General features: G+C 47.2%; 1 protein-coding gene and 1 long non-coding RNA gene across 11 annotated transcripts in view; one reads left to right on the top strand and one right to left on the bottom strand.

The window, feature by feature from the left end:
• The window catches only part of PHACTR4 (phosphatase and actin regulator 4), a 62,628-nt gene that overhangs the window by 29,517 nt on the left and 7,408 nt on the right, over positions 1 to 25,703 (top strand). For 7 of the 10 annotated variants that reach the window (XM_083879472.1, XM_083879474.1, XM_083879475.1 and 4 more), the window contains 4 exons: positions 19,099 to 19,275; positions 19,691 to 19,771; positions 22,690 to 22,854; positions 22,983 to 23,342. In XM_083879472.1, the coding sequence (XP_083735598.1) occupies positions 19,099 to 19,275; positions 19,691 to 19,771; positions 22,690 to 22,854; positions 22,983 to 23,342 (783 nt within the window). Of the gene's footprint in view, positions 1 to 2,155; positions 2,242 to 5,121; positions 5,178 to 10,860; positions 11,184 to 19,098; positions 19,276 to 19,690; positions 19,772 to 22,689; positions 22,855 to 22,982; positions 23,343 to 25,703 lie in introns of those variants that run through there. The other 3 variants (XM_083879477.1, XM_083879470.1, XM_083879469.1) reach the window with 3 other exon arrangements.
• Positions 1,378 to 17,738, bottom strand: LOC310919890. The gene is made up of 2 exons (XR_014591873.1): positions 17,356 to 17,738; positions 1,378 to 1,510 (listed from the first exon to the last, which is right to left on the bottom strand). It is a non-coding gene; the product is annotated as an uncharacterized lncRNA (long non-coding RNA).

Here is a 25,703-nt window from a genome sequence, read left to right as displayed (position 1 = left end):
CAGCACATTAAATCTTGGAAACTAAAGTGGTGATTAGGGAAGTAAACAGGGTCCCTTCCTGCAGGGAAGGCAGGAGTTTGTTCTGCACAAGCATTGTAGGTTGCAGGGGTTAAGTTACACTTTGTTTTGAGAGAGGAAAAGAAAATCTCTCCAAGTAATTAACTTAAGATGCTGAGGCTAATGAAGGGGCTTTCAAGGCTGGGACTTGTGGGGGGGTGATGGGAATCCCCTGCTGAATCAATGACATTAGAGCTGTAGGAGTGATGCCACAATTATTAGGCTGAAATGATGTCAAACATGAAGTTAATCCTGTTATCTCTCAGATACTGAGCAAACTGAGTGCTCTGGATAACTCTAATGGGATTATGTGAGTCAGTCTGGCACCCTTGCCCTGTTCAGGGCTTTTTCTTATTCCTTTTCAGGATAAAGAATTGATCAGACTTCCTAGAGTTAATGTTGGGAATGGTATCTGGGGTAGTGTGTTGCAGCAGTGCTGGGTTACTTTTTCTTAAATGAGTTTGACAATGAGCCCTGTTGCCTCCTGAAGCCATTCACTCCTCCACAGGAAGGAGCCCTTAAGCCCATCCCTAAACAGATGTTTAGGAAAGGAACTGAAGAACAAGGACAAGTTTAAAAGGAGACTTCCCTGTGTCACACCTTCCCAGCATCAAGGATCTGCTATTGAGTGAGATGATGCCATTCTGTGATGGAGACTATTCTGGACCATCAGATTTGCAGAGAATAATTAGTTCTGGCTTGAAAATCACATTTTGCATCCATGCTAGCCTGTGGTGATTGTTCTAAACACAAGTAACTGGTGGGGGTGCTTAAAAGGGATTTTCTCGAGCTTGGTTTTCAGCAGTTGGATAAATCACAAGGTAACCATTATCAGGAAGACCCAGGAACCAAAATGATCCTCTAAGGAGGACAGAAGAGCCATAGTGCCTGTTCAGTCAGTGGCTGTCATCATTACAGGTGGGGTTGTTTTCCTGTTGGGCACAGACCTCCAGGCTGTACTGGCCTGACTTCCATGCAGGATTTGAATGAGCTGGAACTCCTTGGTGTGAGCTGGTGTTGTCACTGCCAGGTCAAGCTGCAGCAGTGGTTGCAGCAGTACACAACACAGTGGCTTGAGATGACCACATACAGTGCAGAGGTGAAGCCCTACACCCCAGTGAGAAGTAGAATTTTGGCTTTCAAAGTAATGGAAAATGTTTTTCTCTGGTCATTTACCACCAAAATAGGCCTCTTGGTTTCAGCATCACCAGAGTATAGAGGTGATACTTATAACACCTACTAAATGAGCAGATGTTTTTTGTGCCAAACCAGAAATTTCCATGAATACAGGAAACTTCTGTTATTAAAGGATCAGTCAGCTTTTTGTTTCCAAGCTTTGATTATCTTTTTTTGGTGTTTTTTTTTTTTTTTTTTTTTTTTTTTTTTTTTTTTTTTTTTTTTGTTTTTTTTTTTTTGTTTTTTTTGTTTTTTTTTTGTTTTTTTTTTTTTTTTCCTTTAAGGGCTGATCTTGTTAAGAGCTGCTGATTTTTGGCGAGGCTTTATTTTTATTCTTCTCTGTTCCCTTGAGGAAGGTGAAAATTGTTTTGGAAGATCCAAGGAGCTCATTTACTGCAGAAACAGGCTTCAGGGTTGCTGATGACAAAGTGTCTGGGCTGTTTCAAAGGAGGTACCCAGAGGATGTGGGGGCTGGTATAGCCAAGGGCCAGCTGGGATTTTGGACCAGTTTGAGTGCCCAGAGGTCAGGCAGCCCTGCTGTTGATAAGGTGACAGATTCAGATGGCATCACACTAGCCTGTAATTCCAGGGACCTCAGGGGATAATTCTCACAGCCAAGGAGTCAGCACCTTCCACGAGCTTTTTGAGATGGCAGTTCAGCACAAGGAAAAAAATCCTGATTTCAAACCCAAAGTGCACAGAAAACCAGTTTAATATTTGTGTTTATACACCATAATTTTGGGACGCACATGCTTGCTCTAAGGTATCCTTGCTATAACTGGTCATGAAGAATACTCTTACAGGAGCCACCTTTCATTCCTGGAGCGTGGTCTGATAGAGGAGGCACAGACCCTTGATAAATTAGTTAATTGAGATGTTTTCCACTGGTTTTCTCAGTGACTTCTCTTTGAATTTCTTGTAGATCTTGCTCATTCTTCCTGCAAGCTGAAAACCCTTGAACTTGAATTTTGGTGCTGTGCAGTCTGGCGTGTTCTGGATTTTGAGGAGGTAGATTTTGGTGGATGCCACGGTGGGGAGTTTTTACTGATACCTGTAAGATCTTTCTCTGTAATCAGGAGCATCCCCTTCTTGAGCATTGGGCAGTGCCTCATGGAGCCATGGGATGTAGAGTGGAGCTCTTTGGCTGCCTAATCTCTGCCATCACATCATTCTTTGATCCCAGCCTGGATCTCAAGGTGTTTAACTCAGGTGTGAGGCTCCCAAAGACTGCCCTGGGCAGGAAAGGGGTGAATCCTCCTCTCTCCATCCTGGTGCTTTGTGGGTTATTTGCATCCAAGTGAAGGTGGGACTGCAGCTCCCATTAGGCTGGCTGGAGGCTTGTTAGGCTGACATACTTGAAATAGTCCTGTGATATAATTCTGCAGAATTTTTCTGCGAGGGTGAGTAAATATTTGAGGAGCTCATTCTTGCTGAGCTCTGGGTCATTCCATGGGAGGGTTTGAGCTGCTGTTTTGAAGCCCCTCCTCGATGGTCTGTGCTGGGCTGTGCTCACAGCACTTGCAGCCCTGCTTTAATTTATTGTGTTTGATTCTGGTCTTTGCATTGTCAGAAGAACAAGAAGCTACTGGAGAGGGTCCAGTGGAGGCCACAGAGATAAGTGGTCTGGAGCATTTCTCTGATGAGCAGAGGCTGTGAGAGCTGGGCCTGGTTAGTCTGGAGAAGAGAAGGCTGAGAGGGGATCCCATCAATGAACAACATGGGACAGTGGGAAGTGTCCCTGCTCAGGGCAGGGGGATTGGGAGTAAATGATCTCTAAGGTCCATTCCAACCCCTCAATATTCTGTGAGTCTGTGAAATATTTCTGAGGAGTCCTGTCCCAGGACAGAGCCATGGCCATAAACTAAAACACGAGTTCCACCTCAACATGAGGGAGAACTTTTTTTCGTGAGAGTGGCAGAGCCCTGGAGCAGCTGCCCAAAGAGGGCCTGGAGTCTCCCTCTCTGGGGCCATTCCAAACCCACCTGAATTCATTCCTGTGCCACCTGCTTTGGGTGACCCTGGCTTAACAGGCAGCTGGACTGGGTGACCTCCAGAGATCCTCCCAACCCCAGCTCTTCTGGGATTCTGTGCACTGATCCTCAATTCCTGCTGGGATCAGTGCCTGTGGCAGTGCTCTGACTGCAGCCCCATGTCCTGACTTGCCAAATGGGAGGAGAGGGGAGCATTATTTGAGTCTTGCAAATGATCTTCAGCTACTTGTTTTGGTGTGGTGCTGCTTGCTCCTAAATAAGGCTGCTGACACAGGATGAAGGGAATGAGGTGAAATGGGGAATCTGGGAATGTGTGAAGGGTTGTTTCTGCACAAGAGGGGGAGCAACTCAGGGAGAAATAGTTTCCTACAATGTTAGGATTAGCTGCACCTTCAGAACTGTTGGTGTTATCTCATCTCTTGACATTTCCTTTAATTATATGAAACGACCTTGACACTGTAAACAATTCCCATGGCATTGTCCCTGCACTCATGTGAGTCAGTGTGATAAGTAAACAGTGTTTCATTTGGGGGACCCAAGGTCTGTAGGGTTTGGGACACAATCATCCTGTCTGAATTTTGTGCCTTCTCCCTGGATGGGTCTTGGTGCCTGTGGCTGCCACCACCTTGTTTTCCCAGCTTCTCTTGTTACTGGCAGAAAATGGGACCACCTGGGATGGGGATTTCAGGATCAGCCTGAGGGAGCAGGTGGAGTGCTCTCATTTTGGTTTCAGCTCCTTTAGGTCTCCATAATTCTCTCCCCAGTTCCAAAGGGGATTTTACACTGCACAATCCCAGCACTGCTTTATTCACATGAGCAGCAGTGGTTTTACTCATCATGTTTCCATCTTTGGCCTTGCTGCTGCTCAGAGACACCTTGGTGGTTGAGCAAGAGTCAATATTTGGAGCTGACTCCTTTGTCTTGCTGATGGCTCTTGTCTGGGTGTGACCTAAGGTCTGGCCATGCCACTGTTTAGGGTGGCCCATGGTAGATCTGTGAAACATAATTTGGGCAGATGCACTTCCTAAAGTGTTATCTTGTTCCTTAAATAGAGAGAATAAAGCTTGTATCAACATGAATCACAGAGTTGATAAACTGGAATGGTTCCTCTTGGAGTTGTCTGCTCGTATTGGGCAAATATTTATCCACATTGTTTCCAAAGGCATATTTGTGCAATAGTAGAAAGAGGTCAGACCTGTAATTACCTGTTAGATTTACTCTGGCAGAAATGGCTTGTAAAAACACACTACTATTGAAAGGAAGCTTTTAAACCTTCTCTCTGTGTGTGAACCTAAGGCTGCGGTTTAAAATTTCAAATTTTATGAGAGTTTTCAGTTGCAAGGGTACAAGAAGTATTTTCCTTGCTGAATTTAAGTGCCCCAAGTGAAACCGATCCACCCTTTCTTTTAATTTCTGAACTGTGGCAGGGAACTTGGGTTTCTCTTCCAACTGTATCTGTGGGAGATGATCAGAAGCTGAGGTTGTGTGCCAGACTTGCCTTGCATTTTAATCAGGAGCTCCTCGCCTAGTCAATAATTAAAACAGAGCAGGTGCGGTGGGGAAATTGGGTGTTCCCCAAAAACTAAACCAAGGCGCTTTTGTAACTCTCCCCGAGCAGAGCCTGAGAGTGAGGGGTGGTGGGATGCCCTGGCACTGCCTGGCTTGTGCAGTAATTTGGAAAAAATGTAACTTCAGACTGGAGAGCTGCAGGTGTTGAAGGATAACTTGGATTATTGGTGTGGTGTGGCTGCTGTAAAGCTCGTTGGGTTGGCAGAGCAAAGGTGTTTCTGCTGCAGTTTCAGCTTTGGGTATGAAGAGCAAATGCATTGACTGAGACTTTTGTGGAACGCTTAAAAGAGGAAATTTTTACTGAGAAATCTTGCTGCCTTTTTTTCAGTTACTGTGTGGGCAGAGAGGCTTGCAGCTGAAGTTTGACATCTTGAAGGATTAGAGGTAGGAAGAGAAACTTGGGATCATGAGTCTGTGGACCTTGACCAATACACTGAAGACTAACTTAGACTTAAATACAGTCCTACCTCTTAGGGTTAATTGCAATTTAATCTGAATGCACTGGTTTCATATTTACTGATATTCTTGCTGTTAGCTTGCAGTTTCCAGTGTTGTGTTTAACAGAGTTTGTCCCATTGGTTTTATAAGTGGCACAGATGTACTTTGCTGGAGGACTTGTTTATGTTGGATAATGTCTGCACAGAGCTGTAAAGCCTCATGAGTTAGGTTTGTCCTGTAAGGCTGTTGGTGATGGATGTGACTGTGCAGCAGCCACTCTCTTGGGAAGAGCACTGTATGCTGTGTTGGGCCAGCTGTAAAAGCTCGTGCTGGGCAGTGCTTTGGAAGGAGGGGAATATATTTTGATTTTCTTCATCCCTATGTTTTGAAGTGGGGAGCCTCAGGTGATGTCAGTTTATACATTTTTCTCTGAGTATCTTGAGTTTTTGCTGCAGGAAGGGATTAAACAAGAGTTAAGCTAAATGCCATTCCTGCTTCTTCTCTAAACAATGCAATAATTAATGTTATTTTCTTCTCCATGTTTTTGCTTAATGCGTTCCTAATAATGTAGCTGGAAGTGGCAGATGGGCATCCTGCCTCTTAATGCCTCCCTGTTGGGAATACACTGATGCTTTGCTAATGCCTGATGCTTTGCTGGAATGTGTCCTGTATGTGTGCATCCTTTGGCTTCTGACCAGACTTTCTTTTAATGCTGCTTCAAGGTACTCCAAAAAGTTGTTCATCAGCTTTGGAGTTTCCCTTGCCTCGAGATGGCAAAGCCATGAATCACCATAGTGATCAAATTAGGGTTAGTCAAGTTAGCCAAGATGTGACTGAATCTTTAATTTTGTCAAGATGACATTCCTCAGCATTCCCTCACTAGTAAACAAGAAAATACTTGACCTGTGTTGTAATTGCAGGGAGTGGTGAGGAGGCATTGATGGTGAGACTTTTCCAGTACTGGCTAAAACTCGTTTCAATGGAAATTGTATTTCCCCTGGAAAACAAGACTGGGGGGGTATTTTTGCCTTAAGCTCCTCTGGGCACAAAGCCCAGTTTAATTCACAATTTTTTAAAGCCCGTTCCCTGTGACAATGAAGCGATTTCTTGTGTTCCAGCCACCTGCTGTGAGCACAGGGCTTTCCAGGAGCGTGGCCTCACCTTCCCAAAGGTGGGACTGGAAGTGCTGTCAGTCAGCTCCTTGGCACAGCAGCCTCTTCCTCCATGGTGGTCAGCATCTGCTGTGGGACGTGTTGTGCTCACCTTTCCTGATCCCAGCACACGGGTGGTGGCACCAAGTCCCCGACAGGCTGGACCTGCTGCCCTTCTCTGAGGTGGAGCCCCGTGCTGACTCACTGGTGGGGACACGGGGGCTGAAATGCTCTGGGAAATAGGAGTTTCCCTCTTGGAAATGTCACAGGAAGCGTGAAGGAAGTCATGTGGTGTAGGAGCAGTCAGCTCCCGTTTGTCTCATCTGAACCATCAAAGTCTGCAGGACCCAAACAATGTGATGCCAGCTGCCTTATAAATAACCCATTTTCCACTTCCACTGGCTTTTCATTGCGTGTGAGGGGAAAGGAAGAGCGTCACGTCGTGTTGGTTTGTTCAGAGTGACTCTGGCTCTGCTGCCTGTTCCCCTGCCCTCCTTTAGTGCCTCTGCACGCTCAGTGTCACAGCACAGCCCAGAAAGGTTCATCTCTCTAGGCAGCCAGAGCTGTTATGTGTGCATATAAGATTTATTTTCAATTTTCTTGTTCTTCCAAAGCTGAAAACAAAACCTGTGGTGAAACCAAGCTGATTAGAGGGCTGGAGCACCTCTCCTGGGGTTCTTCAGCCTGGAGGAGAGAAGCTCTGGGGTGGCCTAATTGTGGCCTTTCGGTACCTGAAGGGAACCTGCAGGAAAGGTCCAGACGGATCATTTACAAAGGCCTGGAGTGACAGGGCAAGGGGGAATGACTTCAAACTGACAGAGAATAGGGTTAGATGGGATTTTGGGGAGAAATTCTTCCCTGTGAGAGTGATGAGGGAGAGGAATGGATTTCCCAGAGAAGCTGTGGCTGATTCTACCTGGAGGCTTTCCAGCTCAGGTTGGATGGGGCTTGGAGTCACCTGTCTCTGCCCATGGCAGGGGGGGGAATGAGACACGTTAAGGTCCTTCCAATCCATTGTATTCCATGATTCAGTGAAACACATCCAGAGTTGTGGTCCTGCCACTTTTTCTCTGCCCTACCAGCCCTTCTGGTGAGGTGGTCCCTGTGTGAGGATTTTAGTGGATGCATCTCCTGCAGTGAAAGAGCCTTAAAGGCCCTGTAGCTCCTGCTGAGTCTCTGGTGATGAGCTCTGAAGGAAAACGCCCAGTATCACTGGTTTTAAATAGCTCCATCAGCAGGGATGGGATAATGCCCGAGTCCTTTTTAATGTTCCTGTGGCTGAATCATGGAACACAAATGTCTGAGTCACTGCGGGTGAATGTAGCATTTCACGTCGGTGTGAACCAAAATGTGAACAACACTGGCTTTATTAGAGGACCTAATATTGGGCTCATCACGGCTTTCATTAGATTTTAAAGTGAAACGATCCAGAAGAGTTCCTTTTACAGTGTATATAAACTGATTATTAACATGGAAATGCCAGGGCTTTAATGGGATGCTGGGCTGGATGGAGAGGAAATGAAACTTGAGAAGAAGGCCATGGACCCCACGTTTGAGTGTTTACTGCCTGTCTTTTTTATTTCAGCCATCTGCCTCTCCTTAAATCATGTAAAATTTCCATGTAACTGGTGTTTCTTCGTTACTATATTTTAAAAGAAAATGCTGAAGGGACAATCAGCTGTTTCCCATTTTGCTCTCCTTTAGGAAACTCTTTGCTATTCCAACTTTTTCATCTTAAAAAAGTCGTCACCTGTCCCTGAGGAGTAAAAACAGTTGCTCTGGTTTTTTTGTGGCTGCTGTGCAGCAAAGTCAGATGGCCTTTCTCATTATTATGGGAATTTTTGCCATTTATTATATTCCTTGCTTAAAATATGGGTTTTCCTTTATCCTGGATGTCCAGTGGGACAAGGGCAGGTTGCTTTGTCCTGTGTTTTTCCCCCAGTGGTGAAACAAAGCCCTCTGAAAGCACAGAGGGTTTCTTAGGAAATGCCATGCTCTGCCCTCAGGCTGCAGTTGAGGCAGGAGCATTTTTTGGCTTTCTGTTTTCTGGGACAGTGTTTGCACCTTTCCTTTCAGAGGTGGAGCTGGAGGATGGATGGATGGTTTTTTCTGGCCATGAGTTCCCTTGAAAATAATGATGTTACTTTTGGATTTGTGCTGGTTTGTGCACGTTGTCAGCTGTTTTCTGGTGGAGTTTTGCTTCCTCCCCCAAAAGAAGAGAGACTTGTGGCTGGTTCTCCTGAATGATACTTAAGTCCAGAGCCAGCTGCAGTCTGAAACACAGATTTGTATCTCTTTGCTCCTTGAGCACCACAGTCCTGACTTTCAGGAGGAAATATTAATGCTTCTGGTATAACCATTGCCAAATGTTGTTATTCTCTGGGATGGTCTTTGAGGCCTGATGAGGGATACAGAAATGTAAAGGACTTTATTTCACAGCCTGAAGGGTTCCTGTGCAGTACCAGAGGCTGAGTAACTGTTGTGCAGCTGCTGTGAATTTACATCTATTTATTTAAATGTTTTTTATTGAAATTTAAGGTAATGTTTCTTGTTTTACTAATGTAGAAATAAAGGGTCAGGGATATGATTGTGCTGCTGTGCTTCAACAATTTACTACGTGTTATCTATTCTGCAGCAGAGCTTTGTGCACTTTGAATTCACAGTAAATTCCTTATAAAAGGCAGTGATGACTTGAATTCTTTCGAAGCCAGGCAGGTCTAGAGGCAGTGTTCTGTAGCATTCCCCAATGCAAGGATGTTTTTTCCAGACCTCCTTCCAAAGCTGATTTACAGACTTGGGGAAATCTTCCTGCCTTTATCTCTGACCTTTTTGGGTCTCTGCTACATGGCAGCGAATATAAATGGCTTCTTAAAATGGCTTTTTCTTTGCTTCAAAGCAAAAAAGTCTTCAATGAGGCGGAGCATTGCTGGGAATTGGGCTCACAGGGAGAGCCCAAGTGTGGAGATGTCCATGGTGGGAATTGGAGAAGAGCAACACTTCCAGGAATGTCCCTGTGTCCTGCTCAAGGGAGGACAGTGTTTGCTGTCCACCTCCCTGGCTCTGCTCATCCCCTGCTCCTCCACCTGCTCCAGCTGTCTGTGGGATGAGGGTCTTGTGCCTGGCTCCAGGGCTGGAGGACAAGCACAATGCAGGTGGAGAAGGTGCACGAGTGTTCTCCTTCCTCCCGTGTTTCTACAGCTCTGCTTTGGATGAGGAGTAGGTTTGTAAGTTGCCCAATGGCGCATTCAGTATGTTAGTGGGGGAACCAAGAGCACCGAGGTCCTTGTGGTGTGTTTGTGGCTCAGGTGAGGTGTTAAAGAATTTCAGAACTACCCCTTGCCCTGTTTTGGGGTCTGTTTTTGTAGCACTGCATCCCCTCATCCATGGGGCTGGGAACAGCAATCCCATGGCTTTTGCTCTGGGCAATGTGCAGCACTGATTGTTCCCAGCTGCACCAACCGAAATCGACACTCTGGGATCTGTTTTTTTCCCAGAATAGAAGATCTTCCTGTTGGGATTGCTGCCTGAGTAAGTATTCAGTCATAGTGAAGTCCTCCTGTTGCTGGCCCAACAAGGACAGGGACACCAAGTGCTGCAGCAGATCCTGTTGTTTAAAACTTCTCCTACATTGGGGAAAATCCAACTCAGATGTGTCACACAGGATCTGATTTTTCCTTTTTATGCTGCAGCAAATTCCTGTATATTTTTGAAAATTGCTTTTCCTTTTTCTCTGAACTAAGATTAAGCTTCTGGATGCTCAAAGATTTTCCTGCTCCTGTGTTGGAGGGTGTACAGGCAAAACGAGCTCTAGGTTCACAGAAGTCCTAACCCAAATTTTAATGATAAATTAAGGAATCCAAATGGACATATTTAAACCGTGGAGATCTTTTATTGTGAGGCAGATGGCTGAGGAGGATGTTGGTTACCTTAACCATCAAGCTGTGACACATGAATGACAACTAAACTTTTACTTTCCTTGTTAAATTTAAATTCTCCATTGTTAAATTTAAATTACGTGAGAAGACACGCTTCCTGGTAACTTTAGCAGAGAGGGGAAATTGCATGAAATTGTATTTTTATTATATATTTGGCTAGATGCATATCAATTCAGGCTGTCTTTGAAATTCCCTTTGCTTGGGGGTGTAATGCAGCTCGCACAGCACTTAGAGACCGGCTGTCTCATCCCTGACTGCCTTAGTTTGTGTTCAGCTGGCACAGGTAGGCTGTAAATTCCTCAATCCCATTTTAGGAGGTGAAACCCCCTGGGTGTGTTGCCGTGCATGGATTCTCCAGGCACATCCCTGAGGAAAACACTCCGCTCTTTCTCCTCGCTCCCAGCTTTTCTCTCTTCTTGCTGAACTGGATGCGAGGAAGGAGCGAGAGGGGTGTTGATAATTGGGATTGTGCAGCTCAGTGGCTGGATCTGGGCTGGCTGTCTCCTCCCCTTCCTGAGCTTCGGCCCTAGCCAGCTCTGCTCTGGAATGACAGGCATTCCTGCGTGAAGGGAGCTGGCACAGACACCTATTTTTGAGAATCAAGTGCCCAGCAATGGGGGACAGCGAGAGCAGGACCTGTGCCGGACCATCGGACACCGCAGTCGTGGCCTGAGAGCTGGGAGTCGCCTTGCTCACCGGGCTCTTTCCTCATCTGGAGTGTGGATTTATCATTTTAAAGGGTTGAAGTGTTCTCAGCGTAGAGTTTTTCATCTTTTCTCCTCCCACCTCTTCCCGGAGCGCCGCTGTGAACGGGAATCTCATGGGGCAGCCGCACTTGTCCAGGCCGGTAAATCCAGGTGCTTTTGGTGAGTAATGGAGGGCAGGGGAGACAGGGAGCTGTGGGACTCTGCAGGTGAAACGGAGGAGTTGGGAGGAGTGGAATGTGCAACTTGTGTAACCTGCGCCCAGCTGGGGAGAGAAACAAGAGAAATAACTCCGTTTCCTTCCTTCCTCTTGCTTACTTCACATGTAATCACTGTGCAACATGGTCTCTGATCTTCAGATAGGCTCCAAGCTGCTGTTTTAAGGGGCAGCCTGTGGCTGGTGTGGATTCAGGGATACACTACCTTTGCAAAGCACTTGGACAGTGGGAAAGTTCACCTGTGTGGGGCAGGAGTCACCCCTGAGAGGGAGCCTGGACCAAAGCCACCAAGAATTGCCTCCTTGTGATTGATGTCACCCAGCTTTTGGGGCAGCTTCGGGGGGAGAAAGACTTGGCAATAATCTCCCTGCTTGTTTTCCCTCTCCACTGTGAGGTATCTCAGTAACAGGCTGGGGAAAACACAACTGTGTTGAGCTCCAGGAGCAGCCCCAAGCACTGTGTGGGGGTCAGTGTTACTCCAGGTCTGTCATGGGTGCTGTTCTCAGCACTGGGACTGGGAAGGCACAGGCTATGAGGAGACTTTCCACATCCCCCTGTTGCCTTTTTCTGATTTCCACTTGCTGTGAGCTGGCTGGGCTCAGTTGTTCACCTTCATCTGTAAAAGTGGAATTTTCTAATTTTTAGAGAAGAAATTGACATTGGCAGACAAAGAGCATCCTCAAGATACAGACTATTATTTTCATTATTTTTCACTTCTATAACTTTGACCCTATCAAGCATTTCTAGGGCTCAGATGAAGCTAGTGATTCTCTTCCCCACCACCACCAGAGGACTCCAGCTAGTCTTGTTCAAGAGTTGCTAAAAATAAAGTGATAGAGAGAGTGGAAGGGAGAAGTAAAAACTTCAGTTATCTTTGTAATGTGGAGATTAACAGCATCTTCTGCTTGGATTTATTCGCTGTTAGAAGCCAACCTGGTCAGTCTTGGGCTCTCTCTCTCTCATCAAACACCAAGAACAGTGGTAATTTCCAGGGGAGTGGGCTTGGTGTAATGATATTGTGCTTTCTGGACACTGGGGCCAGCAGACCTGGTATTTCCTCAACTGCTCATTTGCTCTCTGAAGTCTTTTTTCGTGGCACAGCTCTCACAGTTCCTGCTGATTAAATCTGGAACTCGAAGAGATGGCTCGTGCATTAACTGTGGCAGGATGCTGTTAAGGAGAGACCTGTGAAGATTATGGTGATTAGAAATACACAAAACACAGGGAAGCCAAGGGCTGGGACTATTTGAGGCTGTTTTGTGACCACAACCTTTTACTCCTTTAAGGTCAGGATTCCCATCTTCCCCTGGACAATTCAGGAAAACATACACCAAGTGTTGGGAAAGATGTTTTTAAAGCTGTTTTAGGGGAAGCTTAGAAACATTTACCCAAAGTGCTTTTCGTATATTTTTAGCAGCATTTCCCTCAAAGAGTGTTTGCTTTTTGAGTTGTTGGTGTTTGCTTGGAAGCTTCTGGGATTCTTGATTGCCCTGCTGGACACAGCAGGGTGGGAAAGGAGTGAGGTGTATCACCCTCCAGGCTGGTCACCCACAGTGTGGTGGCCACAAGGAGGGTTGTGGCAGTGCCTTGGGGCTGGCTCTGGGCTCTGGTGGTCCTGAGGTGTGTAATGAGCAGCCACATTCCCTACAAAACTTCCCCATGCACCTTGTTCAAGGGCAGAACTTCAGGGAGGTGTGTTCGTAGGGAAGGAAAGAAAGGTGATTAAGCAGAGTTGCTGCTGTGGCACTGAAGTACCTCATTTGCCCAAAGACAGAAATGCTCAGCAAGCTCCTTATGAACAGAAATTCCTGGGATTTGTGGAAATCCTGTAATAACTCCTACAAGAAGAGATGGATCAGGTTCTGGGTGAACTCTGGTTTGTGGATAGAAGGAATCTGGCCCAAGCTCACAATTTAGACACTGTGCAGGTCTGTTTACACATCAAAATAGGGATGTTTCCTCATGAGGATGTCTCTTAATGAAGGTAGAATTTACCAGGTCTAACATCTCAGAAAAGGACTGGGGCAGAGAGCTCATGGTAGTGCAGGGAGGGTGATACCTGATTTCTCTTAGACTGCTTCACCAGCCTTTGGACGTCTGCAGAAATGTTTGGGGGAGAAAAGCAGCTTGTTCTCAACTTTTTTCTATCCACCTCCATTCTGCAGTCCTGTCCTGGGCCTCGCTGACCCTACATCCTTAAAGGATTGTGCCATTTTCCTCATGAACACTAAAAATCAATAGTTTTTCTCCCAGGTATGTTCAGGATATTACAAACTGTCATCATCTGAGATGCAATCCTTTGATTCTTCACAGCCTTCAGCCTTGCTTTGTTGTGATCTGAGACTTGGATCTGAAGTGATTTTTAGCTTAAAAGCAAAATTTCTCCATAGTCAGGGTGACTTTTGAGGATGTGTGGCCTGAGTTAAAACAGTTTAAAAACTCACCAGGATTAATTCTGGAATGCCCTGCACTAGGTACAGGTTGGGTTTAATTCTTTAATTCAGAGGTGCCTCTATTCCATGTAACTGCTGCAGGTGTAAATCTTGCACATGAGAAATGATCCTTAACGGAAGGAATGGTTTTTAGTTATTTCTGTTGGTCTCTGAAGTTCCTGTTGTGCCTCTTTCCAGGCTTGGCAGTGCTCAGCTCTACAAAAGGGTCTTTTGGGGCTTGACCCCTGAAGATGGGGATTAACTCTCCTTGCTCACATGGTGGATTTTCCTCCCTGGCCCATGGTGTGGTCATTAAACCACGACATTTATAGGTGGGGTTCCTAAGGGTCAGCTGGGAGCTGCTTGCTGGGGTGTCCTGACTCCATGTGGGGTTTTTAACTGACCCCATGGATCCTGGCTGTGCCAGTTTGACCCACTGAGGGCAGTGGTGGAAGTGAAAGCTTCACTCTGTTCAATGGAATGGCAGCCCCAAGCCTGACAGGACCTTTGGGAACAGGTGACACATCATCACAGCCACTCGATGAGGGTGTGAGAGACAACCCTGGGTCTCCAGCTCCTTCCACTGAAATGGTTCCTCTGTTTTGGAAAAAAAAAAAAAAAAAAAAAGACTGGGTTCACTCAACACTACAAGATGCAGTGGAAAAAGAGCTTTTTTTCCACTTTAAATTTAACTGGAAGACTTGAGCAAAAACATGTCTGCAGGGGAGGGTTGAAAGGACCAGCTGGCCAGGCAGACCGATAGGGAATTGCATCCCAACCTGCTTGGCACTGCTGGAGCTTCCTGCCTTCTTGTGTGTTCAGGCTGTGCCAATTCTGTGACGTTTCTCTAGATTATTTCAGTCTAAACATTTTGGGTTAACACAAATCTGCTGTTTTAAACAGCTCAAATTCACCTGCTTGTTTGGATAGAATGAGATCAGAACAGCTTAAGTGTTTGGGAGAGTGCATCTGAGATGGCAGGAGGCTGTGGCTGGAGAGCAGCTGGGGCATCCTGCTGTCCCTGGACCAGCTGCATTCTGAGCTCCAAGTGTTCCAGGCCATCTCCCCTGGGAGCATCAGGCAACGTGCTGAAGTTGCAGCACTTATTTTATTCCTGATTTTTTCCTGGCTCTCCCAGCTCCAGGGTCACTTTTCCAAAAGTGGACTACTACTTTCAGAAGGGCTGAACAAGTCCCTGCTCCAGTGTGGGCTCATTTTAGGGACCTGCCAGCTGGGAATCTCTTGACCTTCTCATGAGGACTCTGCTGGCTTTACCCAGGGCTGCGTGACCTCATTTAAACTTTTCTGTGTATTTAAAATGGGTTTTCCAGCCTGGCACCGTGGTGAGGCTGATCTCTTGGCCACAGCCTTGCTTCTGGGCCGGGTCGGGTGAAGGCATCAGATTCCTGATGCTTCCCACCCTTCCCTCAAAGTCTGGTTCCTCTTTCTCTGCCTGATTTTGTTCCTCTGGCACTGTGCTGTGGTTCCTTCCCGGTTTCCCAGTGCTTGACTCTGCTGAGGAAGGGTTTCCCCCTTGCATTGCAAAGCAGCTTAAGGACCCTCCTGTACCTTGCAGAGCAGAGCAGGAGGAGGCACAGCCTCAGCAAAGTGGATTCTCTGCTTTCACAGGGAAGAGATGTCCTCTCTGCACCGTTTCATGGAGATTTGAGCTGGAAATGGGCTGTGAATGGAAGGGAAGGTCCATTTTGGAGGGAGCGTGAGCACTAATGTGAACAATCACTGAACAATAAGGTTATTTGAATGCAGATCTGGAAATCTCACCTACAGCTGCTGATCCACCCTGGCTCGTTAGTCCTCAGTGTCATAATTGCTTTACAACAGACTGCTTTAAATATCTGCGTCCCTGTGGTAATTGGGGATGGGAAAAGGAAGAGTGCTGTGGAAGGGTAGGGACAGGCTCTCCTGCCACCTGCACAATAGGACAGAACGAATCCCAGTGGGGATCCGGGAAGGATTTGCTTCCCTGGCTTCACTGTGGCTGTTGGGCTGGAATGTTTAGTAACATGTTAAGTTTTATTCTACACAGAGCAAAAGGGTAGTGGAAATTATTTGGACAGTTTTGTGTTTTAGTGTGCCTGTTTCTCCCTCTTGCCTGGCTGTGCTTGGGCATGGAACTGATTATAAACCAACAAACCCGAGTGTTTCTGTGTTGGACAACACCTGACTCTCAGCAGGAGCCTACGAGCAGTAGTAACACTGCCGAGGGAGCAGTGAGGCAGAGAAACAGGACCAAGTGATTTTCTCTTGATGTGAAGGTCTTGTGAAACCTCCTATGTTCACCTGGGTGGTTGCAGCTCTGGTAGCAAAACTCCACCCTGGGAAGGTATTTGCTTTGACAGCTGGACCTGGGCTGGCTGCAGGAGCTGCTGGAAGAGGTTCTGCCAGGAGCTGTCACATGTGGGTTCTCCCCACCCTCTCTGCTCTGAGCTGCTCCTCCTTTGAGGTACTGTGTGTCTCCTGCACTTTTGGCTCATCCTTTCATGTCCTGTGCTCCTCCCTGGCTGTTCGGAGGGGACTGTGGCAGGGGAATGCTTGTCGTTCTCCTTCTAACTGTAAATTGAGACATTCCAGGGTGCTGAGGGCTCTTAATTAATCCCTGGACCTGATGGTTGAGTTTTCTTTTAATAACTTACTTCACTTAGTTGCAGCACTCTGACATCTTGGGTGGTAGGCAGCACATAAGTGACATTCCTTGGAGCAACTCAGGATATAAGGCAAGCTTGGTACTGCTGTCTTCAGCACTGTTCTCCTTGAAAAGGTGAAGGAAATGCCTTTGATGACACTTGGGCTTCAAATTCCGTGTACAGCCTGTGCTTGGCAAGTGCTCGTGCCTGCCTGGTGAAGTTTGGGAATGCTCTGTTGAGCACAGTGAATACTGCTTGTTAAAATTGCATGTACAACACCATGGATAATGCTCTGGTCTCTGAAGAAAGTGCCTCTAAACATGCAGGCAATTCCTCTTGGATTTCTGGGAGCTTGAAATGCCTTTCTGTGTGCCCCCCTCCTGTCCCTCCCACCTTCCCTCCATCCCTGCAGAAAATCACAGATCAGTGCTGCCATGGTGTATGTTATTTTCCACCCAATTTCTTTCCTGTTACGAAGTCAGGGTTGGTTTGGGGGGTATTTTGTGGTTTGTTTTTTTTTTTTTTTCTTTTTTTTGGGGGGAGGGGGTATGTGTGTTGGGTTGTTTTTTTGTTGTTGTTGTTGGTTTTTTTTTGTTTTTTTTTTTTTTTTTTTTTTTTTTGTTGTTGTTGTTGTTGTTGTTGTTGTTTTTTTTTTAATTTAAAAGCATCTCAGATACTGAATTGGTCTTGCTTTTTCAAACAAATGTTGGCTGATGTCAGCTTTTGACTGGTTCACAGTGAGGGGCTTTCTGTTATGGGGATGATTATGTCCAGCAAGTAACTGTGGCTCAGACACTCTCTGGTTTCCCTCTGTTGTTCTTCTCTTCCCTGTGTTTTGGTGATCTTCCGTTCCCTTTGTGCTCAGACTGGAAAATTGGGGTCTGTCTGTCCTGCAGTGACCCAGTGGTGGCCTGTCCCCACCCCGTGGCCTGAGGCTGTTCAGGAGCCCATGGCTGTGGCTACCTGTGCTTGATGCTTTCTGGGATCTGAGATCTCAGGCTGGGAAGCACTGCAGGGTTTCAGGTAGAGCTGCATCAACGCTTTTTTTTTTTTTTTTTTTTTTTTTTTTTTTTTTTTTTTTTTTTTTTTTTTTTTTTTTTTTTTTTTTTTGGTGAGTTTTGTTTCCCCTCTATCCTGAATCTGCTTTTTCACATCAGTGTCCTCAGTGAAGGTTTGTAGGATACAGAAGATACATTATTAGCTCTTTGTCCTATGTATGAAACAGCTTTCCCCTAAATTTCTTTCCCCAATCTCAGTTTCAGAAGATGGGATTCTTGGCTGAACTTCCCTGTTACCTGTGGGGCATTGCCTGTTCTGCAGGCATGTTACACAGCCTTGTCTGAAGTTGACTAAAAGGTCTGTTGTGCTCCCAAGCTACACAATATCTGACTTGGAGGCTCCAAAAAGAAAACACCTGAGCACAGTTTGTATCAGGACACTCCAGCCTGCTGACTGGGGCTGGGGGGAAGGTCTCTCTTCCCCACAGGATTTTTTTTTTCATGGAGCTCTGCAGTGCTCCTGTCTCTAGTGCTGAAGCTGAGTGATTTTGGCTCTGGAAATCCTGCCATGGAGTGGGCACCAGCTGCCTTCACTTAGCTCATGCACACGGATTTCTTTTTTTGCAGCCAGTGCTGTGTTCTGCTCGCTGTAAGTCCTTCTCTGTGTTCCATCAAATACCCCAAAACAGCAACATCAGGCAAGGCAGGATCAACAGTCCTCAGATTAGTATTTCGTGCTCTGATTCTGCTTCAAAAGTGAGGGGTTTTTTTTGAGTTGGCGGTGGGGTTTTTTTTTGTTTTGGTTTGGTTTTTTCACATGTCCCTTCCCTCCTCTGTGTCCTTCTTGTGCTGCTCTCCAGAGACTCCTGTGCAGTAGGTGGAGCACAGGCCTGTATTGTGTCGCCTTCCTGTGGAGTTGTTGCTCTTGGCCAGCTTCACTGCCCTCATTTATAGCAGGAAAATCAGGGGAAAATCCAGCTGCTGGGATTGATCTGGTGGTTTTGGGGTGCGGGCAGTTGTGAACGTCAGCTCAGTGGGCTGGAAGGTGTTTGTGTTCAGGTAATAACTTGTGTCCAGCACCAGTTGTGTCCAAATGAAGATGAGAAAACGTAGGGAAGTGATTTGTGTTCGTGGGCAAAGCTGTGACAGTGCAAAATTAAATGAATATATGGCTGAAGGAGCTGGGTGGACTCAGTCTGGAGAAAAGGAGGATCAGGGGAGACCTTGTTCTCTCCAACTCCCTGTGACAGGCAGGTGCAGCCAGGTGGGGCTCAGGCTCTGCCCTCAAAGAACAAGGAACAGAACAGGAGGAAACGGCATCAAGTCGTGCCAGGGGAGGTTCAGGTTGGGCATTGGGAGGAATTTATTCATATAGAGAGTTGTCAGTCCCTGGCACAGTCTGTCCAGGGCAGTGGTGGAGGCCCCATCCCTGAAGGTCTCCGTGGAATGACTGGATGTGGCACTCAGTGCTCTGAGCTGGTGACAAGGTGGGTATTGGCCACAGATTGGATTCCACGATCCTGGAGGTGTTTTCCAACCTTAACGATTCTGGGATTGTGTAATCATTGTCTCATCAGGAAGGCCCTTACCAGTTTCCCTTTGCCCTGTTTATGTTGAGAAGCCCACTTGTGTCTCCCCAAGCTGATGTGAGGGCTCAGTGAGTCTTGTTCCCTTCTTTGCATGAATGTGTGCCACCATTCCCAGTCTGGGGTGGGTTGGTGGGAGATGGAAGCTGTTACCTGCAGCACAGAAATAATTCTTTATTCTTGTCCTTTTCTGTGCAGCTGAAGAGGTGGATCACGCCCCAGGTGATGCCAGCATGGGGGTAGATGTTTTGGAATCGGGTGACACCACACCTCCTACAAAGAGGAAAAGCAAGTTCTCAAGCTTTGGCAAGATTTTCAAACCCTGGAAGTGGAGGAAAAAGAAAAGCAGTGACAAATTCAAGGAGACTTCAGAAGGTAAAGTAACAGAGCTGGGTGGGTGTCCCTTCCTCCATCCATCTGAAAAGGGCTTGCTGTCACAAGCCTGAGTGCTGACACATTTAAGAACTAAAATGGGACTTCGGTGATGGGCTGGCACCTGCAGTCCCTCCAGAAACACCTTGCAATGGAGCTGTAGTTTCAGACAGATTAATTCCTTTCTTTCAAGGAAGCTCCCCAAGCAGCTGTGGGGAGGGAGGGTTTGCTCCACGATCAGCAGTGCAGTGTGAAATGCAGGTCTGGACACGCAGTTCCTCCTCTCTCCTCTTAATCCGTGTAAAATCAGGGAAATTTGAAGCCCTTTTATTTCCTCTAGAGAATCTCTTAAAAAAAAATCATCTTGAACTTCAAGCTTGCCTTGTTTTCTGAGTGCTTTTTTTCAATTTAATATCAGTTTTAGAACGAAAGATTTCTATGCGAAAGCCAAGAGAGGAGCTGGTAAAAAGAGGGGTTCTGTTGGAAGAGCCTGAGCAGGGTGAGTCTGCAAATGAACTTCTGTCTGTGTCTGTGTAGCTGATCTTCCTCTGGCCAAACCTCAGCCTTGGGAGACAAATCTAAGAGCTTTCTGCTGAAGTGATTGCTGTCTACCTTACCCTTTTCAATGCTCTCTCTTGTCTGTTTTCCTGCCTGGGAGGAAGGCAGCCTGCTCAGGGAGGAAGATGGTGCTGAGGAAGTGCAGTGCCTGTCTGGGACACCTTCCTGCAGGGCAGGATGACTGTGCTGTGCTCACTCCCCAAACTGTCCCTCTGTGTTCTGCTCCAGATCCCTGTGCTGTCCTGCCAGCCTCTGCTGTCACACTGTCACTCACCATCTCCCGCTCTTCCAAATGGGAGAGGTGCTGCCCCTGGGGCTCAGGTTGGGAGAAGAATCAGAAATGGATGAATTTTGAGCTGCTTGGGTAGGGGTATATGTTCCAAGAGATGCTTCATGGTATGGTGTCATGGTCACCACAAGGCTTATTAAAGTTTGTGCTGCTGTCTAAGAAGTCTTATCCCCTTTTCTTTCATCTTTGATGTCTCCAAGTTGGGATCATACTGCCAAAATAAGTTGTCAGATCACCATCCAGCCACCTGGCTGGGATTTGTGTGATGTGGGTGCAAGGGAGGGGGCAGGAAGGTGTGGGGAGATAGCCCCCCATCTCCTGCAGATGGCTCAGAGCAATGTGTCACTGCACCTCAAGACACGCTACAGAGACAGCCTTGGCCTCGTGCAAGTTTCATTCTAAGAAAGTGGAAAACTGAAGGTGGAAAAAGTGGTTTTCAGACCAAACCACTGAAAGCAAAACAAAGAGAAAGTCTTAACAGAGCTGTTCTGTAGTGATGCCATTGACACCTACCCGGGGGTGTCAGTGCCTCACTGCAGAGTTCACCAGGTACATGGTGGGAGGTCACAGGGTGAGACTGGAAGAGAGATCAAAAACTTTGGGTACCAAACTTCCAACTAGAGAAGGCAGAGGAGGCAGAGATCTTCCGTGCTGTGCAGCTGTAACAGAAGCCTGGCTAAGGTGGAATTATTTACCTCTTTGAGGCATCTGCTCAGGTTTTAGAAACAGAAGATGGGTGTAATCCAGACAAAGTGCAAACCCCCAGCATGAGGGAGCAGTCAGTGTTGGTAGGAGGGGTAGATTAGAGGCGCATTATCTAAATCCCTCTGGGAGTTTAAGACACTTGGGCAGTCATAAGTTGTGAGAGTGGCTTATTGTATTTGTTTGCAGTTTTAAAACCTGCTTGTATGAGGTCAGTTAATTTTCTTAGGTGAGTTCTTAGTGGGGAAAGATGCTGGAAACCCTTTTGAGATGAGGAAGAGAGGAGAAGAGGTAAAAGAGGTGTAAGTGGAGGAGAAGCCAGGAGAGGCAGCCTTGCTGTTCCTGGGGGGGAGGTCAGCAGGCTGTGGGCTCCTGGATGTGGGTACTGGGCTCAGAGTAAGGAAAGAACATGGCATTGGATTCTCTTAACCTTGAAGAAGAGCACTGGAGCTGAAGTTGAGGGTGAGATGTTGTGAGAGGCCATCAGGAGCTGCAGCTCCCTGCCAGAGAAGGGCAGGGAAGGTTGAGTGCGAAGGAGAGCTGGATCATAGTTCTTGTCTCCTTTGCTGACAACTTTGGATAAGCAGAGGCAGTTGCTGCCATGAAAGTCTCTGGCTCACCCCTTGAGTTTCAGCCCTGTCTGGGGAGGAAACTCCCTCTTGTTGCAGGATGTGCCTGCTGCATTTCAGAGAAGGGGCAGTGAGTGAGCAAGGCAGCACTTGCTGCCAGCTTCTAACAGCAGCCAAGGCTGTTTCTTGTTGAAAGAAACCCTGGGAAGCTTCTGAATAACACCAGGTTAGGGAAGGAGAGGTAATACTTTGGAGAGAGAGGAAAGGTAAGGAGGGCAGTGGAATAAATTATCAAAAATCAGAGCACCAGAGTGTGCTGGGGTCTAGCACCTGGAGGGCCTGGATGCCACAGACTCCAATGTATTCCGAAATGGTAGACTGAATTGAAAAAGATTTTTAATCAAATGGGTGGTCTATTTATTCAAGTTTTCTGGAGTTGAAAATCAGTCAAAATGGGCAAGTTCCCCTTAGAGGTGGATACTGAGTAATTTTTTTTAAAGTAATGCTGTCAAAAATTTATCCTGTCAGGGCAATTACAGAGAACAATGGAGTATTTCCTCCTGGGGATTAGGAGTTGCAGGACCCTCAAAAGCCTGGGTTGGGTTGGGTTGGATTGGATGGGGTTTTTTTCCCAAAAAGGTCTTGCTTCTAACACTGGGAACCTCCATGCTAGAATTTGTAAAAGCACAAATAGTCAAAGTGACCTCCATCAGATTCTAGAGCTGTGTCCTTACATCTGATTAAAACCGAGGTAAAGTGAGGAAATCTGCCTTGCTGATGTTTTGGGTTGAACAGCAATTTTTGTGCCAAATTCAGGGTAGAAACAAGGAAAACACTAATGTGAAGATTTTATGGAAGTCTATTATTGCATGTGCAGTAGATGACTGGGCTCATGTTGGAATCTGCATTGCAGCAGGGAATTGGTGACTGCTCTGTGATAGAGGGTGGATACAAAAGCTGTTATGACTTCAGTTACAACTTCCTTGTGCTGCAGCACAGCACTGGGCTCACTAATCTGTAATACAGGAGGAAGGGCAGGACAGGCAGAAGGAAAACCCATGGTGGCATACAGTGCTGTGTGATTTACTCACTGATAATGAAATCCAGGGCTCTCAGCTCCAGCTGGTTGGGTTGCTGTGCTGTCCTGTGCAGAAGGTGACTGAAGACCAGCTGTTTCAGAAGCCAGAAAGAAGTTGGTGTGTCTGGCTCTGTGGTGGTTGAGTCAGCTCAGCCACCTCTCCTCTCCCCTGCTTTCTGAGTGTTTTCTCTTTGCTTCTCTCTCCCCCCATCCCCTTGCAGATGGTGAAGAGGCAGAGAAGCTGAACCCACCTGCACTGAAGAATGGCCACACCGTCCCCATCGGGGGCCCTGGGGTCTCTAACCTGCCCAGCCAGGAGGAAGAGGCCACAAAGCAATCCAGCCTTAGGAAGCCTGTTGCAGCGGAGGAACCAAAGAAGAGGCAGGGTAAGAAACCAGATGAGTGCAAAATCAGGGCTTCACATTCTCCTGCAACCAGTTCTGAATTCTCATCTGATCCTTCCCACCCTCAGTAGGCTCTCTGGTGCCTTAAACTGAGCTGCCTCCCTTTGCAGGCTCCTCCAGCAGCCACCCTGGGCCTGAACTGGAACCATCTCAGGAGCCACATGTTTCCAGACAACCTCTGCTTCCTCCAAAAAGACCTCCCTCCACTTCCCAGGAGGCAAATGAAGTGCAGGCAAAGGAACCAACACCTGCCGGCAGCACTGCAAGAACTGCTCCCTTCAGCACAGCCCCCACAGCAGCAAAGACAGTCAATTCCACAGCTGCCCCTTCCCCAGCTCCCAGGACTCTGCTCCCTGCTCCTGCCAGTGCCAACACTACTGCTCCCACTAGTACAACCAGCACAGCTCTTGCCAAACAGCCTCCTGTCCCTCCTCCCAAACCTGTCAACAGAAATAGCAACTCACTAATAGGTAAGTGGTTTCTGTACCCTGAGATGCTCTGGAGCCACTCTTCCAAGACTCTCTTCCCTTCATAAGGGAAGATTTTTAGTTATATCAGAATGTCTGACCATCTTTCCTGAGCACAGTCTAGTTTGGACTCAAATCTGCCAGTGTTTAGCCAGGACACACGTTCTGGGAATGGTGTAATGACTGGAGTCTTCTGCCGTGTGCTATCCAGTCTGTTCACAACAGCTACCTGCAGGAAGGAATCCCTGCCTGCCTGTTCTCTGTCAACTCCAAGACAGTGTCTGAATGTTGGTGCTTCACTGGGGGCTGGGATTCAGCTGGGATAGGGGAATGGTGGATGAGGTTTTACTTTGTGAGAGTGTGGTTAGCGACAATTCCTTCTTTCATCTGCTCTTGGGAAAAAAAAAAAAGCAAACCAACAAACAAACCCAAAAAATCCACATCACACCAAACAGTGCCGGTCGTGGCTGTAACTGCCAGGCCATGTGGTTTCCACTTGGAGCAGAGAGCAGGAGCTGGCAGGGATAATGCAGACTTCCCTGGTTATACTCAGGCACCTCCTCTGAGGTCTGTGGCTGGGCTATTGACACATGAGTCTTGTCTGTGTCTCATCCCATGGATACATCAGCTCAACCGTAATTTGAACTGAATCTTCCCGTTCAGATAATTAAATGTTTTTATCTCTAACTTTTCTAAGCAGATGATTTGGCAAGAGTTTCTTAAAGCTCATCTTGTCTCTGTTCTCTGTGGGAGTTCTGGGGATCTGAAAGATGCAACATTGAGAGTTGGGATGACTTCTATGCAGCAGTGGCCTGTTGGCATTTCAGACAATTGTTTGACAGACACCTTCTTCCCTTTGGACAGGGTTAGCAGAGGTTAGCTCAGAACAGGAGGGAGGCTCCTGGGAAGATGAATCTGACAGGTCTGCACTGTTATCACAGAAACTGGAGGTGTTACTCAGGTGTGGTTTTGAGAAGCAGTGCTGGATGTGCAGGTTGCCATCTGAATAGCCTGGGCCACTGCTTTCAGTGTGGACAGATGGCTCTGCTCTGCTTGGGGCTCACCTTGCTCTGGCAAGTTTTGCAAATGACCTTGGTATGGAATTAACAACCTCCAAGTGCCAGACCAGCTTGATTAGCCTGACCATGCTTGAGCACTCCGTGAAATACCTTCTTGTTTTCTTTAAGCTGCTTGCAGGCATTGCAAGGTGGCATTTGAAACACCCCAGTGCTAATTGCAGGAGGTACTCGTGGAACAAAAAATGTGGCTGGAAACAGCAGTGTATCCAGTGTGTTTGGAGCCATCCTGCCTCTTCCCAACGGCAGGGCTGGGCTGGGAGCACCTGCGGGGTGTGCAGGGGAGGAGAGAACGGGCAGGTTACTTTTGTCTCCTGGCTATGAATGTGGATTAGAGGAGGCTCTGCAGCCCTCTGGTCTGGCATGATGGAATTGGAGCTGCAGCGTGGCTGTGTGAGCCTTATGTTGTCACTGTTGTTGAAGAGCAGGAGTGGAATTGGCTGTGTGAGCCCTCCACAGGTCTTTGGTGCCTGCTCTGACTGCAGGGGTGTCCTTTTGTGCCACTGTTACAGCCTGAGGCAGGGGAGGGTGTTGCTGTGCAGGTCACCTCTTTGTCTGTCCCCAAGATGATTGTCCCCTGAGCAGTTCTGGTGTCAAGCAGCAGCTTCCTTCTGCCAGCTCCTCACTCCCTTTCAAATTTTGCTCTTACCCGGAGGTGCCTCAGTCCTGGTGCTGCCAGGCTTGGAGCCCTGCTCAGGGAGACACTGGAGTCCCTTGGGCGGGAGCTGAGGGCACTCTGTTTTGCACAGTCTGGCCCTTAATCTACAAGGGGAAAGTCTAAAAATGCTAAACATCTCAAAAATGTGCCCACCTCTCTCCAGTTATGTGGCCTTATCTCCGGAAACTCTCCCCGTTGCAGCACCCTCTCGTGGTGTCTGCGCTGCGCATTCCCCCTCTTCTGGGGACATCCGTGTGTCGCTTTCACCCACTCCGGGGTAATGTGCAGCAGCTCTCAGCTGCTTTAGGCAAAGCCTCTACAAGCCCCAGAAGCGCTGGAGACGTGGATGTTAAAAGCTGCAAACCCCTAAAGCAAGAGCAGTCTTTACTGGTGCAATTTCTCTAGGAGCAGAGGGGGGTTTGAGGATCCTGGGATTGCACACTGCAGGCATTTTTCATGTCTCTGTTTCTTCCTCTCTTTTCTATCAAACATAAAATATTTAGACTAAAGGCTTTAGGTATTTTAGTAAGTTTTTCTAGTGACTTTGTAGTGGCAGATGAGGTTATGTGGGGCTGAAGGAACAGAGTTCAGAGGGAGTAAAGCAGAACCTCACCCTGAGGAGCTGCTGGC

The sequence above is a fragment of the Zosterops lateralis genome, assembly GCF_965231275.1.
Source record: "Zosterops lateralis genome assembly, chromosome: 28".
NCBI lineage: Eukaryota > Metazoa > Chordata > Aves > Passeriformes > Zosteropidae > Zosterops > Zosterops lateralis.
The sequence above is the reverse complement of the archived record's forward strand: the minus strand, read 5'-3'. Positions and strand labels throughout refer to the sequence as shown.